Source organism: Triplophysa rosa, linkage group LG13 (assembly GCF_024868665.1).
Source record: "Triplophysa rosa linkage group LG13, Trosa_1v2, whole genome shotgun sequence".
Taxonomy (NCBI): domain Eukaryota; kingdom Metazoa; phylum Chordata; class Actinopteri; order Cypriniformes; family Nemacheilidae; genus Triplophysa; species Triplophysa rosa.
The window spans coordinates 2,640,613-2,660,735 of record NC_079902.1 but is presented as its reverse complement, the minus strand read 5'-3'; the positions used below and the strand labels follow the sequence as shown (position 1 = coordinate 2,660,735).

At 37.3% G+C, this 20,123-nt stretch overlaps 1 protein-coding gene across 5 annotated transcripts in view; it reads right to left on the bottom strand.

Annotated features, from left to right (window-relative positions):
• rps6kal (ribosomal protein S6 kinase a, like) overlaps positions 1-20,123 on the bottom strand; it is a 128,101-nt gene that overhangs the window by 19,776 nt on the left and 88,202 nt on the right. For all 5 annotated transcript variants that reach the window (XM_057349128.1, XM_057349127.1, XM_057349131.1 and 2 more), the window contains 3 exons: positions 12,033-12,194; positions 11,855-11,931; positions 11,632-11,749 (listed from right to left, as the gene is read on the bottom strand). In XM_057349128.1, coding sequence (XP_057205111.1) covers positions 11,632-11,749; positions 11,855-11,931; positions 12,033-12,194 — 357 coding nt within the window. The remainder of the gene's footprint in view (positions 1-11,631; positions 11,750-11,854; positions 11,932-12,032; positions 12,195-20,123) is intronic.

The following is a 20,123-nucleotide window of genomic DNA, read 5'->3' as shown; positions in this document are numbered from 1 at the left end:
AAATAGTAAAGTGTAGAAGCCATGTGTTTGTTGGATTTATTATCATTTGTATTACCATAATTTAACTACAAACATGAACTATAGCTAGTATAATGAAACTATGGTATGTTGCTGTGGTTTTACTAAAGATTATTAATTGGAGTATGGTTCCTATATATAGAAAATGGTAAATTTGTGGATACTGTGGATTTACTGCAAATACCATCCCTGCAGAAAAAAACAATGAATTTTTGAAGTAGAATGAGATTTTTAAATTAAAATCCTCTTTGTAGTGTGTTTGGGTACCATCCCACCAATAGAATCCATCACATACAACTAGACAACAAGTATCCATATTACAATTCCCATTATTACCATTAAATCCATTACATTTCATGTTGTATTTTGGGCAGGGTTCTATTGTTTTTATTTCAAGAGGAATACTTCAACTATAGTTACTTCAGTAAAAACATCATTCATTTTCCAAATTGCTTTAAATGATATAGCAGCAGATCAGAAGTTAACACGCACGTGTAGCTCAAGGTGTATGTGATGCTTATTTACCGTTTAGCCGTTATGCCGATCATTTTCATGACGATGTTTCTATGTTCTTTGTCTGATCGTAACCCACAGATGATTACACCACACTTTATCATGTGCCTTTTTCGTCTTTTACTGTTCTATTTGCCTTTTTAGAGCGCTATCAACGGTGTAGCAGCGCCTACGTTTACATTAGTTTAGCGGGGAAGATCCCAGAGTTGCCAGATTTGCTTAATTTTTTGCTAAATGGACATTAAAAGCTTGCCGGTGTTGTGCCGAAAACACACTCCCCGCCAGATTCTGCACCCCCTTCAATAACACGCTGTCCGATTGGCTAATTCTAACCCTTCCCCACACCCACACCCAATCCTAATCCTAACCCCTCCCCTAACACCTAATCCTCACCCTAACCATTGTGGGGAGGGGGGGTGCATAATCTGGCAGGGAGTGTGTTTTCGGCACGACACCGGAAAACCGCGAGTTTAGAAAAACTGAAATACTTGGCAACATTAAAAGGTCCTGGAAGATCGCAAGCAAGATAAATGACGCACACCGGAAAACCTGCTGCATAGAAACCATTTTCTACTTTGGACCTTTTTATAAATGTAGTGGAGTAAAAAGTATGATATTTGTCTTTCAAATGTAGTTAAGTTAAAGTACAAGTACTCAGAAAAAATAATACTCAAGTAAAGTACAGATACTCAAAAAGTGTACTTAAGTACAGTACTCAGGTAAATTTACTTCGTTACTGTCCACCACTGATAAAAGGAGAGGGAACAGTGAGAAGGCTCATGTTATGTGTCATGTTACGGCCAGCTCGTAAAGCCGCAACAAAACAAGGAGGTGAGCACGCGTTCACATTTTTAAGCCCATTTCTGGGACATTTTATTAAAACCACTCATATTTATATTACTGTTGACAGTGTAAATGAATAATGTAATGTGGTGCGTGTAGTGAGAATAGGAGTCAGTTAGAAAATCAGTGTAGTAAAATGTAAGTGTTGAAGTGTAATGTGTAGCTGCAAAACGCGGCAAGCGGCTAGTCGCCAAACGTCAGGTCCGAGCTCGAGGATGGAGTGTAAGGAGAGAGAGCAAGCCGCAGCGGAAGCCGTCCTTTTTAATCCCGGAAAACACTGGGCCCTAATGGTTCCCGGATCGCCTCCAGCTGCTGCACCTCAGGGCAAATAAACAAGCAACGTTATATTAGCCACTATGAACCTTATACTGGAACCGTCACAGTCAGGTTTGTGTTCAAGTGTTCATTTGCTAACGTTTGCCACTGTTAGTACACACAGGGATCTATATATGTAGACGCTGTCAGTTTATCTTTACTTTACATTCTTGGTTTCTCTGTCTGGTAGGTGTAGATGTCAGGCCACTTAACTGGAGGTAATCCTGTCAATTTGTCTCTGGATCCATTGAGTAAGCGCGTACAGGTCGGCCAGGTTCCTTGCGTTAAAGTTAACTTTTTCAAAAACAATCGCGGTCCTAGACAGTGAGTGACCTTACATATTTAATATTTAATTTCTAGTCATTGTCGAAAACAAAAGGAAACAAAACGTTCTAGCAAGCAAACAAAACATGCTACCTTGCACTAGTAATGCAGTCGGAGGGATCTTTCTGCCTCCACCTAAGCTCCGCCCACAAAAATGCATCACAATGTTTACTAACAGTAAAGGCATCTATAGAGAGCATGTTTTCAGTTTTTATAGATATGATGCGTTTGTCTCATGTATGAGTTATAAAAACAATGTGCACGTCGTAAAGACATAACATGCTTGTGCATTCGTTCAGAGAGCAATGCACGTTTATCATGTGAACTTTCACTTATAAGAGTAATGTGCCGGATATAAAGACGTAACGCGTTTGTGCATTCACTCAGAAAACAGCGTGTTCAGTTTTTAAACAAATAACGCGTTTGTATTGTGTACTCTCACTTATATAAACAATGTGGGTTTTTTTTTGTTACTGGAAGCACCGGCTCACACAGCCCTGCGCTTTCTGCTGGAAAGAGGGTGGAGTCCAGCAGCTCATTTGCATTTAAAGAGACACACACCAAAACAGCCTATTTTTCCTCACAGACAAAATTTGACATGTAGGGCATAAGAGCGTATCTGTACATCACCATGACTCAGTAACATATGACCGTGTCTATACCAGACATCACACAAAACGCAAAAACAATAAACGTTAAAAAACATTACTAATAATTAATTGTAGCTTGTTGGGTATCTTGTCACGCCTGGTTTAGCCAAAAACTTTAAATAGCATGAAAAAGATTGCCTACCTTACATTCTACAAGTCATATAAAATGTCACCTGAACACCTTACTCTATCTGCCGCTTTTATTCACTTTTGACTAAATGTAACGAAGACTTAATATATATCACTTTAGTGGCATTTTACCCGTTCAGTGGACAAAGCCAACACTGCAGTCTTTTCAGATGTCGGAGACCACTTTTAAAATTCCAGTTGATATTAACTTTTGCTTTACATGAAGCTGTCCCTTCGTCTTTATGAAAGCATGTTCTCTGCAGTTCGACGTTACTTTTCTTATTAACAACAGGCAATTCCCTGATGTATATTTAGAGTAAGAACTTGAGATGATTTACAATAGATTGAGTTGCTTACATTCCAGTTCCAGTATGGAGAGAAGAGTTGATAATGTGAGTGAGAGGGGACAACTTATGGAGCAATAGCCTGAAGGAGATGGGATCTAGAAACGTCAGCTTCAGACTGGAGTGAAAACTGGGGAGAGTGTTGGAAATTTGGATGTGTTCATGTGGAGGCAGTGTATGGAACTGATTGCTGATGGCTGTAGTTTTATCCACAAAGAATAAAGCAAAATCATCAGCTGACGAAGGTAGGGGGGCAGGCAGACACAGAAGAGCGGAGAAGGTTTTCAAGAGAGCACGAGAGTCAGGTGAGTTGTTGATTTTAGAGTGGTAGTATTGAGTTTTAGCAGTGAAGACATTATTGCAGAATAAAGAGAGCAGAGACTGATAAGGATCAGAGGGGTCATTAGATTTGAGCCACTTTCTCTCAGCCCTGAGCCTGGAGCGATGCTCACGGAGAACATCGATAACCAGGGTGGTGCAGAAGCATGTGTATACGAGATCTAATTGGTTACCTGATTTGTGAGTTGCTGTAGTTGGGGTTCAGTTGAGGTCAAACGATGCAATCAGGTTGTTGAAGTCGTGGGCCTGTGATCTTTCAAGGTGGACGTTGAAATCACCTTAAATGACTGCAAGGTGATTTTAACGGGGGCATGATTGGAACAGCATGTGATTCGAATGAGTTGTTGTCACACAGAGGTGGCAGTACTTTATATTCCAATCATTTGAGATGAGTAGGCCAGTTCCTCCACCACCTCCTGATGTGCGAGGGGTGTGGGAGAAAACAATTATTGGAAAGGGCAGCTGGTGTGGTACTGTCCCCTGGTTTGATCCAGGTTTCAGTAATAGCTAGAAGATTAAAATCAGAATGATTAGCTATAGCTGTAATAAATCTGTTTATAGCAGATTGAAAATTCCATAAACCAATGGGAAAAGCTGTGGACATGTAAAGAGAGCATAGATATTTAGGGTTGCATTTCCTACAACGTGAGACTTACGAGTTCTAGTGACAAATGGGATTTGGAGACACATAGTCACAATGTGAGACAATGTCTTCACACAAGAGTGAAGAATAAGAAAGGTAAAAGAGAAATAGAAAAGTGAAAATGTTAATACGGAAAACGCAATACTCAAGTGTACCATTAAACACAGAAATGTTTATTAAACTCAGAGGTGGAAAAAGTACTACTACTTGAAAATTGATGAAATTGTACTTGAGTACAAGTAAAATTACCAGTCAAAAAATCTACTCAAGCAAAAGTAAAAAGTAGCTTGTTTAAAATTTACTCAAAGTAAAAGTTACTTAGTTACTTTTTAAAAGAGGGAGTGGGACCTCTCCTGTTTTGTGCAACACCAACAATAGTCATCATAGTGCCTAATTTTATATATTAAAACAGGTTACAAGTGCACTGCAACCAATAAAGATTTTTTTGTCTTGTTTTGCCGAAATATCACAGAATCATATAGCAGAAATATTAACTAAACAATAATTAAATCAATATACATTTTCTTCAGAAGCAAAATTAAGACCTAAAACAGATTTTAAGCCTTGTTTTCTTAATAAATTATCAATGGTACACGGCTCTCCTGTTTTTGCCAAGTGGTTGATATGCTTAGGACAACATCATGTTGACCCTGGGACAACATTTAAATCAACCAATCAGATTTCAGAAATAAGTTTACAGTTTATTTTAAGTTTAATCTTCCAACCAGGATTAGGTGCTTCTAGACCATTGTTTATCACTTATCATTTCCCTCTGATTTTAGGGGTAAGTTATGGTAGGGTTGGGGTTTGGTGTGGGTTTAGGTTTTATTAATAAAAATGTTGTCCTTAGGTCAACAAAATATGTTGTCCTGAGGACATCAACCACTTGACAAAATCAGGTCGAGCATGGTACACACTGCTAAGTTTCAGTAGTGAAACCACATATAAATGTAATGATTGACAGTTGTAACCCGGTCGTTACCATGGCAATTTTTTTGCCGTTGCGCAGTGAACAAGAAACATGAATCCCAAGAGTTTAATCCGTTTGTTACGTATCTGCTGTTTTCGACCAAAGACTGGTTAAGTGAGGCAATTTTAACTAAAACACAGACAGAGATGCTGTGTTTTGTTTATGTTCAGAGCTTCACAGCGCGCTCTCGCAGTGTTGCCATGTTTACATATTTTTAGGAGCTTCGCATTTGTTGTTTAGTCTTTTCTTATGAAGCTGCATATACATTATATAGTTAATAAAGTGAACAGTTGCGCGTAGTGTTTTTTTGCCTTATTAAATGTGTCGATGTGTAGGTTTATTTTGGGCTTGTCATTGTTTGCTGTTCTTTTCAACAATATATGATCTGGCAACACAGTCCTTTTTATGGCAGGGCTGGTGAGGCTTTTCAAAACACATGAAATAGTAAGCATATTCATGAGACTTTCTTGCCCCGCGCTTACAGAAGAGAGATACATATGATGCACGTTTAAATATGTCATTAAAGCAGAAGTTGTTCAGTTCAGTTCCATACACACTGCGTAAATGTGGTGCAGATACATTAGTGAACCGTGCGTCTACAAAACGGGATTGAACACCTAAAATATAGCATCATGCACCATTGCCGTTTTGACTTTTACTAAACTGTCCAAACTTCTTATTAGTTACCAATGTAACATGGGTATGAGCAGTAATTAAACAAATATTATTTATCTTATTGTACCTCTACATTCTTGCACATAAATATTTTTATAAGATGCTAGTTTGCACAGCGTCCATAATCCTGTTTTGAAGCTGAAATGGTTCCTTAAATATGGCCAGGGGTTTACTCCATTGTCTTCAGCAGTCCGAGTTTGATGGGGTTTCATCTTTAGGATAGGTGCACTAACTTCGCCGTCTCCATCGCTCTTCTGGTATTGGTGCAAAAACTCTCACGTCCATCATTCACCAGAATAATTTCTGTCCGGTGTGTCAACACAACACACCATAGCAATGGTTTAGCTAAATGATAATTCCTGAATTCCTCAGCGGTTAGTTTCGTCTTAAACGTCTCAAATCATTCGTCCGGAGACAAAAAAATAAGTCACAGCAAACAGCTAATGCGCTTACGTTGTGCGTGTATGCTTACCTAAAATCCACGGAATCCACTGCAGATCTCAGCGGAATTAAATGGATTTTAGCGCTTGTAATTGACAAGTTATAACATTACACACACAACGTGAGAGCTAGTTTGCTGTAACAGATTTTTCAGCCTAAGCACGAATGATTTGAGACGTTTAAAACTAAACTAACCCCAGTTTTCGCCCCTGTTCATTAGCAAAACAAACAGCTTGCCGCAGCTAAACATATTAACGCAAATAATGTCTTAACATTCATGCAGCTAAACTCCATCTGCACTTATATACAGTAAGTTTAAAACTGGCTTTGAATGTTCTATTTCAGGGCTCGACATTAACGCTTGTCCGGGACAAGTGAATGTTTTTTATGGGCAAGTGAGAGATAACTTTACTTGCCCGACTGGACAAGTAACTTGAAAACAAATAACAACAGTGCGACATATATGTAGAATAATAAGAATATGTGCATTAGACAGAGCTGTGTGTTTGTGTGTAGTGCGTTTGTCGTGGTGGTGCTTGTTGTGTGTGACAATAATCAATGGCGCATCGCACTGAGTCCATGTAACTACATGCGGAGCGGAATCCTGTTATTTAAATGTCATCTGGCTGTTCTGCGTGTCTGAGCGAATTACGTGCACAGTTTAACATACAACACGAGTGATAGTCGAGTATTTGTCTGCGTCTGCACTGTATGAGGATGAGAACACATGAACTTCATCTCCAGTCAGAGTTGCTCTGAGAGTTTATTTTACGAGCGTTTTACTGTTTGAGTGAAGCTATCTGCAAACAAGCGTCTTCCCGAAGACCCGTCAAAATAAAAGTCCCGTTAAATTGAACACTCAGACAAAAAATACTGTGGTGTACTATCGTATTTGCTTTTGAAAATTGTAGTGCCCTTGTAGTGAATTGATAAACACTGTATACTATAGTAAAGTTCAAAGTACTATAGTATCTAAGAATTTTACTGCAGTTTACTATAGTATACTACAGTAATTTATGTGGACAAATATACCACTGTTGTGTAGTTAAAAAGGAAAAATACACAACTGAGAAATATTCAAACAAATTTAGGTAATCTAAAAATGATACGGCCCTAATTTATTCATCTGTATGTAACATTAATGTCTTTTGTCAGTTACCTGTCTATTCATGATGAACTGCACTTGCATATTTTTTTTTAATGATGACAACAGACGATTTCTACTCTTACAGTTTGGCCTGTGCTACCAAACTTTAAACCTTTCTAGCACCAGTGCTATTTGCAAAAACGTTAACCTACAGCCTTAACACTAATAATAATTACTGCTTGCCTTTGTTTTATAGCAGTCACGGAGTGTAGGCCTATAACCAAATTCAGGCGGCCAAAGCGGATACTAGTTAAAATGCTTAGAAGCAAACTTTACCAATCTAGATCCGGAACAATTATACTGAGAATTCAAATGAAATATATTTTTTTTCATCGTTGGACAAGTAATTTTTGTACTCTGACAAGTGAATGACAAGTTTACTTGTCCGAAGGACAACCACATGACAATGCTTAATGTCAAGCCCTGTATTTAGCCCATGACTGATTTAGCTCCCTTCGTTATCATATGCTAACGTTATCCTCCTATATATACGGTACACTTACGTCAATTCAGACTGTTGATAAATATTACTTACATCGGCAGTTTTGTCTCGTTCAGTCGGTCTCGATCCCTCTTGAGGAACAACTTTGAAGCTAATCCTGCTTGTACTGTCCCAGGTTGAAGAGCACTCTGGTTTGAAGTGATTCGCACAAACAAGCTGGTTTTAACTTATGGTTTCTGATGGATTTCCACTAAAAATAAAATAAATCCACTCCTGTCTCTGCCTAGGTTTGGACTCTGTGCAGCGACTACATTGCATGTTGTCCATGAACTTTAGCTATGGCTTCACGTACACCGCTGTCGCTTGTGAAAACAACAATGGCGGAGGGCGGTGGGTGGAACTGTGTAGATTAAGGGGCGGTAACATTATAATAAAATCCGCTTTGGACGTCACAATCGGAGCGAAATCTGAACGGCTCGATTTCTCACATGCTTGCAGGGAAAGGCACACCAAAACAAACTTACTGGGTTCTTATTTTTCACGTTTTCTGGGTTGCTAGATGCACCGGGGACCCGATTATAGCACTTAAACACAGTTTTCATCTGATGTCTCCTTTAAAAAAGTACAAGTACACAAAAAACGTACTCAATACAGTAACGCGAGTAAATGCAATTAGTTACTTTCCACCTCTGATTAAACTGCACTACAGGGGAAACATCTAACTAGAGACAAACATACACACCTTAAACACGTAAACAAAAAGAGAAAGAAAAACCTGAAAACGTATCAGTAAGATACTGAGTACAAAATCAAGTTCCTGCCATAGCCATCCCACTTCCCTGATCTGAAGACAATAAAAATGACTGGGATGAACTGAAGAAGAGGCTGCACCCAGATTTGAAAAATATTGAGACATTTTGTCTAAGATCACTTGTCATGTATTCTTCAACCTCATCAGACATTTATAACAGAAGACTCTGAGCAGTTTTTCTTGCAAATGGAGGTAGCAAAAATAATTAAATAAAGGGGGCTAATAGTTGTGGCCAGAGTGTATTAGAGAAAAACATCAATTTCATAATGTGATATTTCCCCACTTTCAGTTGTTTTATTTCAATAAAACACTGGATTGTTTTAAATAAAAGACCAAAAGGACAAGCAATGTATATCAGTGGGCTAGTATATTTGTCCCCAATTATATATTTTTAACCAAGTAGGCATCTTATATAAAATTTATTTTTAAAAAATGATTTACAAACATTAATAATAAGAAGAGTAATTTTATGTTTTCCGTTTCTTCCCCCTAACCAGAGTCGGCGCCAGGGTGCACAAAGTGAGGAGGCTGCTATGTTTAGTGGGGTGGGGGGGGGGCAGGGTTTAGGGGTTTAGAAGGGGATAGTGTCCCGAAATTTCATTCTACCCATCAGATTATCCTACCAGGCATGCGCACATCAATGTTATGTCATTTTCTTGCGCTATAAAATCATACTTGTTTATTTTATACTGCTACGGGAATCTGATTGTGTATTTTCGTTGTTAAATCATTCTAGGCCTACATATTTATTTAGTACTGGTAGTACAATTATAGGGTACTGCGCTGTAAATTAATCATGTTTCTTTTATGCTGGTAGGATGATCTGACAGGGTATTTACGATGTAAATTTATTTAATGTGTTCATTTTAAACTGGTAGGACTATCTGACAGGGTATTTTGCATTGTAAAATCATCCTACCTGTTTATTTTGTCGATGTGGTTTAGATTATATCCTAAATTTTGTCCTGCGGTAGGAAAATCTGACAGGGTAGGACAATTCGAGGTTGAGACACGGCACAGGCTGAGGTCTCGCTCTCTGTTTCAGTGTGCGGCTCTTCTGGTGTTAAGAAGCGGCACTCCGCCATGCCACAGTTTTCTTCTCAAGTTTAAGTTTTAACAATTTACTTTTTTATCAGAGATAATCACGGAAAACCTGATCTATATGCAACGTGGTAGGCTAACCAAATCACACTTGTAAAGGCGGCACATTCGCACATAATGAGTGCGCGAAGAAATCCATGTCCACACACGTCAGCCGCGCACTGGCTTTTTCATTGAGAGCCAGACATTTTTAACTATAACACAATAAAAAATCTAGTTAAATCCTGCCTATGGGTGCGCAATACCTGCGAGTTGTAGATGCAAAGCTTTTCATCCAGTGCGCGCTGCCGTTTTGAAGTTTAACAATTCTAAATGTCCATTTCGAGGACAGCATTGCATATTTCGCATAGCTTTTTCAAACCTAATAAATTGAACTGAACGAAAAGAAATGAAAGACACTGTATGAAAGACACTGAAACTGAAAGGCAATTTTTTTTTATATCAACTTGGAGGAGAGCAAATGTTGTATGACGTTTTAGAAGCATATATAGAAAAAAATATATAGAAAAATGTCAAAAGCAGGTTTTAAAGAAAAAGTGACAGAAAAGGTATACAGGGGACTGTTCCCCAGTAGAGCTTTATGTCTAACAAAACGATCGCATCGATATAACGACAGTAAAGAGCGAACTCTTGCTTTCTGATAGACAGCCTGTATCTCCACTTGTCACCGTCTGCATAATAGTAATGCCCATTTCTTGTTAAGCAATAAATACAGAAACGTTGCCGCTGGACGCAAGCAGCCCTTTAGCTTGTGTTTTTAACAACACATGAAAATACAGCACAAGACAATGTCTTTAAATTCTGTTAACGAATAAATACATTATTTTTTACCTTCTGCTCTTGTTGTTTCTTTAATAAATATAAACCAAATTCATTCTCCAAATGTTTTTTTTAATGATATTGACTTTTTTTCATTTTAAAAAGTGAGGGGACACAGTGACTGAAGTGGCCGGGCCATGCCCCCTTGTGCCCCCTCGTGGCGCCGACTCTGCCCCTAACTGTACCGAAATTGAACCAACTTCAATGTGAATTGTGTGTACCATTACACCCATAGTGTTTAGCAGGAGAAAGTTTCTTTGTTTGACTCAAAACCCTATTTGCAATAATTGTGGCCACATGGCACATTTGCTAATATTAATCCAGGTTGTTTTAGAAAGAGTATAATGACTGTTATGGTTAGACAAAATAAATCATCAGAGAGGAAATTATAAGAGCATTATTTTCATTGTAAAATTATAGCATTTTATAACATTAAACCATGATTCATTCAAATGTATGAATACATGTAAGTTGTAGCCAAACTAATATATATACATACGTAGGTGAAACCAGGCTAATTGTATGCAGAGTGGAAAGTACAACACACAAATATATACATCTATACACATAGAACGGTTTGTTTGTGGCATACAAAGAAAAGCAACCTTCCTTGGTGTTATATGATCTCAGCTTCTATTGCTGCCACATATTCATCCTTCCCTAATGGAATTTTCTTTGAAGCCTAGAGAACTTCTGTTGCTTATCATCAGAAGGGCAAGGAAGTGATGAGGTCTTATAAGAAAGTTGGTATCAAATGGGCCTTTTAGATACCCCTGGAGAGATGTTGGTCAAAAACCTTTGGAGAAGTGCAAGGTAATAGACTCTTTGGAGCCAACTCTTTGTGATCTGTTCAAACCCCACGTTAAATTTGGAAATCTTGGTAAAGGGGGATGTTTTATAGCCAACATTTGGCTATGCTAGACTACACTATAACCAGGCCTGCCGTCAGATACATAAACACACCTATACACATAAGATACATAAACAGCTCTGTGCAGGATGTTTGAGATGTCATCTTGAAATTACTTTATTACCAACAAGATCATGATGTAGCATAGCTACGGGGTCAGGGCTTAGCAATAGCCAACTATTCTTTTCTTCTGTTACCTTTGAGGAGTCTGAAACGGAATCCCAGTTTCCTCCAGAAAGGGAGAATTTTCCACTGCCTATGCGTAATAGGATCTCTTCCGGGGTGTCATTGGGTCCATTGGCAAAAGGGGTGTACCTATATGCAAGTTGAGTGAATAAATGATTAAGCAAAACATTTATTACTCTCATTCAATCAACCAACCAACCGATAAGCCTTAATTAGCATTAAGGTCACACTAACCCTGCCAGCATGGTGTACAGCAGAACACCAAGACTCCAGATATCACAGGCAGCATCATACCCCTGACGCATCAGTACCTACAAAACAGCATAGACAACAAAAAATAGACAGTGAGTTCAACACAAATTAGTGACATTCATATATGATGGGGTACAAATTAGGACAGTCGATTCCTTACCTCAGGAGCAACAAAGTTGGCGGTGTAACAGGGTGTCAGCAGCAGCCCATTGTCTCCTCTCAGCTGCTTAGCAAAGCCAAAGTCACAGATGCGTATAGAATCCGGATTGCCTGAATCGTCCATGTAGAGAATGTTGCTGGGCTTTAGATCTCTGTGCACCACCTGTATCAGGTCAGGTGTATCATTAAGGATCAATCAATACCCCAACAATTCCCACCAAGACGTCAACATATCGTGAATGACGACAGGGATTACTTTTGTGTTGCCTGCATCTGCTTTTTGAACTCTCAAAGACATGGCACTTGAGGACTTGCATTTATAAATCATCAAGGACCATGGTTTCAAATATTTTCTTTACTGTTCTACTAAAGAAGCGAAGTCACCTACATTTTGGATGGCCTGAGAGTGAGTAAACTAATAGTAAATGTCATTCTTTATTGAGCTGACCCTTTAAACACTGCCATGTCCTGTTGGTCTTTTAAGTAAACTGGTTATTCATTTGACCAGAAAGATATTTGTAAATAGAAGCAATATTCCATTAAATCTTACATCAACTTATTATTCCTGACTTGGGTAATTTCAGCCAAGCACCACATTACACAGTGATGGCAACTGGAGTGGTATGGTCAGCTCATTAGCTATTTTAACTTATCATCTTTTACAGTAAAATGTGGAATGTCGTCTTTTATCAGTATGTATGTTCCCTGGGATCTAACCCACAACTTTTGAGATGCTAGTGCGATGCTCTACCAATTAAACTACAAGGACATAAGGTGAACATACTGATTCACCCCCCAAACACTTTTTATACTACTTTTTATTAAAAAGTTTTGTAAAAGGTATACCAATATAGTAGCTCTTCAGTTATATCATATACTGTAGGTGACTGGTATCACACACTATGCATAATAACTGACAATGGCATTCTGAGAATCTTAAAGCCGACAAATAAATGTGTACTTCAGACATAGGCGTAATTTGCGGGTGGATGGGTGGGTCATGTCCCCACCACTTTTTGCCCAAGTCAATTTTGTCCCCACCACTTATTGTAAGAAATAAAAAATACAGAGCGTCTATTTACCGTGCAAGTAGCCCGCTTTGTAAGCAGAGGCTATTTATACTAACTCCGCCCATCAGGTTCGGATTGGAATAGACAAAGTGTAAGAAAGGCACTTGAAACTTAGCTGCTCCGTTGGCGTAGTGCGTAAAGCAAGTGTTACCTGATTCATGTCGTCCTGGGTTCGCGACTGCTGTTTGCTGAACTTTTTCCCTATCACATATCAGATTGTAAAGGTATTTATTTTTAATAAAATGATGAAAATATTTGAAAATGGCTGTTCAAGTCATACATGTACCAAACATTTTGCGCTTAATTGCACTTTGGTGCTATATATTCGTCCTTATTGTTCTCGACATGCGGTTGCTATCGCCTATTGCAAGATTAATTACATTTTGATACTTGATAGAAAACTCCAATAAATGGAAAAAGTCACAACTTTGTAGTTTCATGAGTTCAAAACAAAATTTAGAAAGTTTGTTGTATATTTGTAGCCTATCAGGCAATGCCCGTAGTAATTAGTGAAAATAACATTTTTTAAAGATATTATTTTCCATCTGTTTCCCCTGTATACTTGAATGTTTGTCCTTATTAGCAGGGGGTTGTCAAACACCAAATTCTTAACATGGGGAAAACACACATTCGTTTCAGTAGTTTTTTGTTTCATCACGAATTAATATGTTTAATTACGTACGGAAACAGCCATTATTACATATAATAAAGCACAACATGCTTTAAATTATATATTGATGAAAACATGATATAGTTTAAAAACAAATGGAAGCAGATCTGATATGTGATGTGAAAATTTAGAATAGTGAAATCAGCGGATTCGAACCTGCTTCATGGCAGTGTCAATATTACGTTACACCACTAAAGCGGCGCAGTTTTTATACTGTTTTCTAGAGGAGTCACCTACATGTTTCGCGCTTGTGACGTCCGTGAATATTCCCAACGAGTTCTTACAGAAACAATTTATTAAAGTATTGTTTGTGTCGTCTTTGTCCCCACCACTTTTCAAAACAAAGTTACGCCACTGACTTCAGATTACTAAATAGATCCTGAAACGTATTGATACTTACATTACAAAAAGAGCAGTGCAATACACAGCAAAGAGAAACATGATCTGTACACACAATTTTCTTGCCATCTTATTAGCTTGAGGCTCAAGAAGAGCTTTTTCCCCCAAGCCATTAGACTCTTTAATATGGACACATCCCGCACTTTAAGGACTCTGACAGTGTAATGTCAATCATCAGCTCATTGCACTTGCACTTTTCCACTATGCTCATAACACTGTAACATATATTTGCATATTTCTGCTTCCATTGCAGTGCTGGGAGTAACGCATTACAAAAGTAACAATATTAAAGTAATATATATTTTTTTCTGTGGCGCAGTAATATAACGCATTACTAATAAAATGTTGGTAATATTACGCTACTTACAATCTCAGTAACGCACGTAACAACAACGCATTTTCACATTTTCACGCAATTTTTTAAAAATTATTTACCAACACCTTCAGATGTTGTGAGACATTCCATCACCTATTTCCTGTTGCTGGAAACCGATGGTTGAGATGACGGCAACGGATTCTACAAAAGGATAGTAAGGAGGTTGCGTTTTACAATGTCATTGGCTATATGTTGCATTATAGTGGGCTTTACCTCTATCATAATTAACCAGACCTTGATCGTTTGTCTACTTTTGCAATTCTGACAGCGATTGTTACTTATATTGCGCCACGAGCCCTCACTGTGCCTCTTATATTTGTTCACCGAAGCATTTAAACGCAAAATACAAATGTAAAACACAATAAACAAGATTACCATTTATCACAGACTGTCAATATACATTGCGTTTTGTTCATTTGTTTTGTATGTTCTGTTTTGATTTCGCTTGCGCGCAGGTTTAAATGCAGTTTTAGTGCGTTATGAATATTTAAAGATAATTATAAGCTTGCCGTGAAATTGGGACTAAATAAAAACTAAAAAATACGTCTTTATTAACTTAATTTAAATAAACGAATATTCATTTTTTAAGAGCTCAAATATTCAAATATGAAATTATTGAAAAATGCCCATCCCAAATTTTGATAAAAGTAACTCAAAAGTAATGCAAAAGTAGTGTAACGCATTACAATTCAGAGACAGTAATATTGCAATATAACTAATTACTTTTAAATGAAAGTAACTAGTAATATATAATTTATTACATTTCGGAAGTAACTTGCCAAACACTGTTCCATTGCCATCCGCTGTCTACCTCAACACTGATCTCTTTTCTAAACCTGTATTTATCATAAGAGAACAATCTTTAAACTTCTTAGTATGTAAATACCTAATGTTAATGTTATTTTTTTATATATATTTTCTACATATTTTTCTGTATTCTTTAGGCTGCACAGTCTTTGAAGTATACCAGATTACATAGTGTGACCACGTGAAATGAACTCCTATTCACTCGTGTGACGCACGAGGAAATACAACACATGTATAGTGATCTCAACAACCGTGTTAAAGTCCTAAACACATTATATACATGTTCAAAAGCATATACGTAATCAATTGAGTCAAAAAGATTAACTTAAAACATATCATTTTAACACTTAATTCGATAATGAGTAAGAGCTCGGAAAACCCTACATATCTGTAGCAGCGACACTCAAAACTGCTGGGGTACGGCAAGAGAGAAGGGACTGAATACAATGTCTGCAGTACCATTAAAAACGCCACAGGAGGGGAGCCTTCAAACACCAATGAATACAACCATGCTTAATTTTATGAAATTCACACAACTAGTTAAATTAAATGTTCTTTTTAACACTGTTACAATTGCAGTCACATTAAGTGCCAATTTGACTGGTTACTTGTGTTCATAAATTATGTTTACTCACTTTGCAGGGAAGGTTCATGTAAACCAAATCATATTTAATATACAGTAGCCTATTGCGCAGCTTCTGCGCATTTCTGACGCCTCGGGAAGCGTGTTTCATTTACTTTCCACCAGCCAGGATTAATATACAAAGAGGCCATAAATGTGTCTGAGCTAAACAGATATAAATCCGATCTGCTATACCCACACAAAATAAAAACATTGTTTATTACTTATTCATATTTCACATTAATATTTTTACGTCACGTCTAAAAGAAGGCGGGGAAACCACGGGTTGCACCGTTTTCTCCTCCTTTTTCAGATTTCAGTTTTTTTTTTTAATTTGCTGATGAATTAACACCATAATATACTGTAATATAATTTAACTTAAAAAAAATTAACATTTAAATCGTTTAAATGATTATATTATTAATCGGTCAATATGAACATACCTATTCTCAAGAATTTTCTCGGTTTACACATTTAGTATAATGGGGTCCCTGCTCCATGCATCTCTCATCTAAGGGGTCCTTGCCCTAAAAACCGTTGAAGACCCCTGCTCTAAACCATTGAAAAGATCTATTACTAAATAGTGATCGTGAATAGTGTTACTGTGTTATTCCTTTGTGTTGGCTGGTATTTGCTTAAAATTCAGTTAATTTGCTGTAAAAATAAGCAGTTGGGAGAGTTAACAATAAGACCCTGCATTCAGCAAACCAGTTGCATCTTGTATTGCCTTCTAATAAGGGCAGTAAATCGCTTTCCCGCTCATTCTCCTTTACAACTCCTTCCTGGTGGAACATTCTTCCTAACTCAGTCCAGTCAACCAAATCTATCACAACAAAAAACTACCAAGCCATCTCTTATATACAGTATACTTGAATACTTGACAGACAAATTAGTTAAAAAAAAACCTAACCCTCTCTCTTTCTCTTAACAGGTATTGGTCTGGCTTTTGTTGAAACTAGAAACTTTGTATTAGCACATATTGTATTATTGCTCCTGAGTAGTATAATCATATACCTTGTGTCAAAAGTTTGATTGATTTATGACCCCCTGTCAAAGTTCTGTCAACCAGTCACTCAAATGGAGACTTTTATGTCCTGTCAATCTTGATGACATTTATGTTTTATGACTGTTGTTGGGTCTCCTCTGATCCCAACCCTTCCTTCAGTGAGGCTAACTACCTACACCCCCCTCATCACTCCCTAATCAAAAAGGTGTGTTTGATTTTACTATAGTCTAATTTGTGAAAGACGGTTGTGTTTGTAAATTAGAGAGAGATAAAATAATATGTACTGTATGTGGGCTTTTTCTTCTAAGAGTGTGCTGTTTCCTTTGGTTTTATCATGCAAATGAGTGAATTGAGACTTGAGGTCTGCAATCTTATCAAAGTGTGACTGTCCCCATACAATCCCAGGCAAGTCATTTGACCAGTCAATCAAATTAGGTTGGTTTTTTTTATGATCTGTCAGTCTTGTTTGACAGTTTATATTTTATGACTGTGTTGTTGTACCCCCTGTAGTTGTCTATCTAACCCATGGCCTGACACCCTGATGTCCTGACAACCTACTGTTTTCATGCCGTAACGTGAAAACCTGACGGGTGTGTTTTTAAATGAGAGATTTAAAGTTAATGTTTACGTATGTGAGGTTTTCTTCTAAGAGTAAAGTTGGCTCCATGTTTAAGATTTTTATCTGATAAATGATTATTGTGTTTGGGTCAGTATTTTATTATTGTGGTATGAAACAACATTTGATTCAAAGACATACCCTGATATGTTCTTTGACGGATAAAGTTGAACCATATGTTGTTAAACATATAGCAAAAATGCTCTGACAAAGTTTTAGTGAATAAGAGTTTCATTTATGGTTTTACCACGTCATGAACCCCTTCTGTATGGATGTGTGTTTCCATATATTAAAGTCAAATGGTTGTAATGTTTAAGAGTTAAGGTAATGTTTCATTTTGACAAAAGTATTTTTCACCATGTATTGACTTAACGTATGCATGGTGAGATGCCGATGTGTCTGACAACCATCTGTTGAGAACTTATTCCTGAAATGTCAGTCATTTGTATTTGATTAAATGCAAGTAGTTCCTTGATGCCCCATATGTCTGATTGTCTTCTGTCTAAGATGATGTCTGGGATCTACGATGTTGTGTAACAGCAATATGATAATGGCCTTTGCAGTTTGGTAGAGACAGTTTAGTAGACTGGCTGTCCATTTTTGTTTATTACAGGTGTTAAACAATGGGTTAGTTTTAAACTTTAAAAATGAAATAAGGATAAAAACAAAAAGCCCCTTACCCTGTGAATCTACAAAACCTCAAAAACCTTTTAATCAATAAAATGTATACGTTAATTACTGTATCATGGTTATACTGTGGTTAGTCGATATAAAACCCATTGCATATTCTAAAAATATCTTAGCGGAGTATGTATGTTAGAGACATCGATCAGACAAAGGACGTTTATTACGTCTATTAAACACAAGGATTAGTGTTAAACTTTTTAAAAACCTAAGTAAATATAGTAAATATTATCATAGTAAAATTAATTCGTTCTATAAAAATATTTTAGTTTCAGATGATATCTCAAGATAGCGCCATCACATAGTTTAGTACTAAACCTCGTTTTTAAAACACAAAACCGTTTAACGCACTTTAAAAAAAAAGTCAAGCTCAATTAATGTGTTCTCTCATACATCTTCTACACATCCTGGGGGGGGGGGGGTGCAGGCGTCACAACGGCGGCGGGGTGTTTTTGAATATGTTAATGGCAACACCTCCTTTTTTTACAATAGGCCTATGTGTCTTTATAAGTTTGAAACTGTTGTTTCATTCGCTACGAAAACCTCTGGTCAAGACGAACGGACTGCGTTGCGGAAAAACAGCATATTTCTAAAACCCATATTTCTAAAATGGCAAGCTATCTTAACTGTAAGTGATTTTCGATTTCTCTTTAAAACAAATACAAAACAAAAAACAGTATGTGTAAGTTTATCATGGTAGCGGTGCGTTGTTTAAACAGGTTGTGTAACGATACAGGTGCTTTGAACGACCCCAGATATTCTTGGATTGTAGAAGAAATTAGTGACCTAAACCAAGCAGGCGGTATGTGTATCTACTTATGTTATATATTTATATATGCCATAGCACTAGTACTCTACTCTACAAGTACTGGAAAACACGCATATCAGTAGCATTTTAGTTGACCTTCACCTTATGTCTTTCCGTGGTGTAGACAAATGGGAAAGTCCACGGGCACCACCCAATACAAATCTTAGGCGTTACTTAAGGTAAGGGTGGGTTTAGTCATATAGAGACACTATTAACATTGCAACAATATCTCTATAAACCAGTGCTTCAGTAAATGAATCAGTTGATAAATAACTAATTACTTGAAGGATGAATACACGTTTTGTGTTACCATGTTGTCCCATTAAATAGATATGCTTTAAGAAAAGAGTTTGTGATGTGATCCTTAAACTATACCCTCAAATACACATCATGCACGCAACGTGAATCTCTCACTATATATCAACAGTGTTGATCAAAACTTTTGACCTGTTTTATTACACAAGTTTGCAGAGGTGTAAAGAGTACTTGAAAACCATACTTGAGTAAAAGTACATATACCTTGCAGCGGAAATTACTCCATTACAAGTTACAAGTCACCAATTCCAAAATGACTTCAGTTAAAGTCTCCGAGTATCTGATTTGAACAGTACTTGAGTATTTTACTCGTACTGAATGTAGGCTCAAAGCAGCACTAGTCCTCAACACTTAAGAGACATGTCAGTGAAAAACAGTTGATTCGTGAGGAGAGCAATCGCATTTATTTTCTTAAATCATAATAAGACTGAACACCTCAAAATTGCAACAAATCATGGCCGATAACCTATGTCTATTACAAACACCCAAGTCTCATTTAAGCTCAAGTGCTCATAAGTAAACCAAACTCCTTCAAAAAGGTCTCTTCAATATAATGGATACATAAAATAATGTTAAGTAAAATTAAGTAAAAGTCAAAGCCTTTTTGCACTGGACATGCTGGTTTGGCCTCATCGCCAGCTGCAGTCATGTCCTCATTTCACATATAAACCACCAGCGATTGACAACTACCTGATACTGCTCTCGTATTCACATAAAGA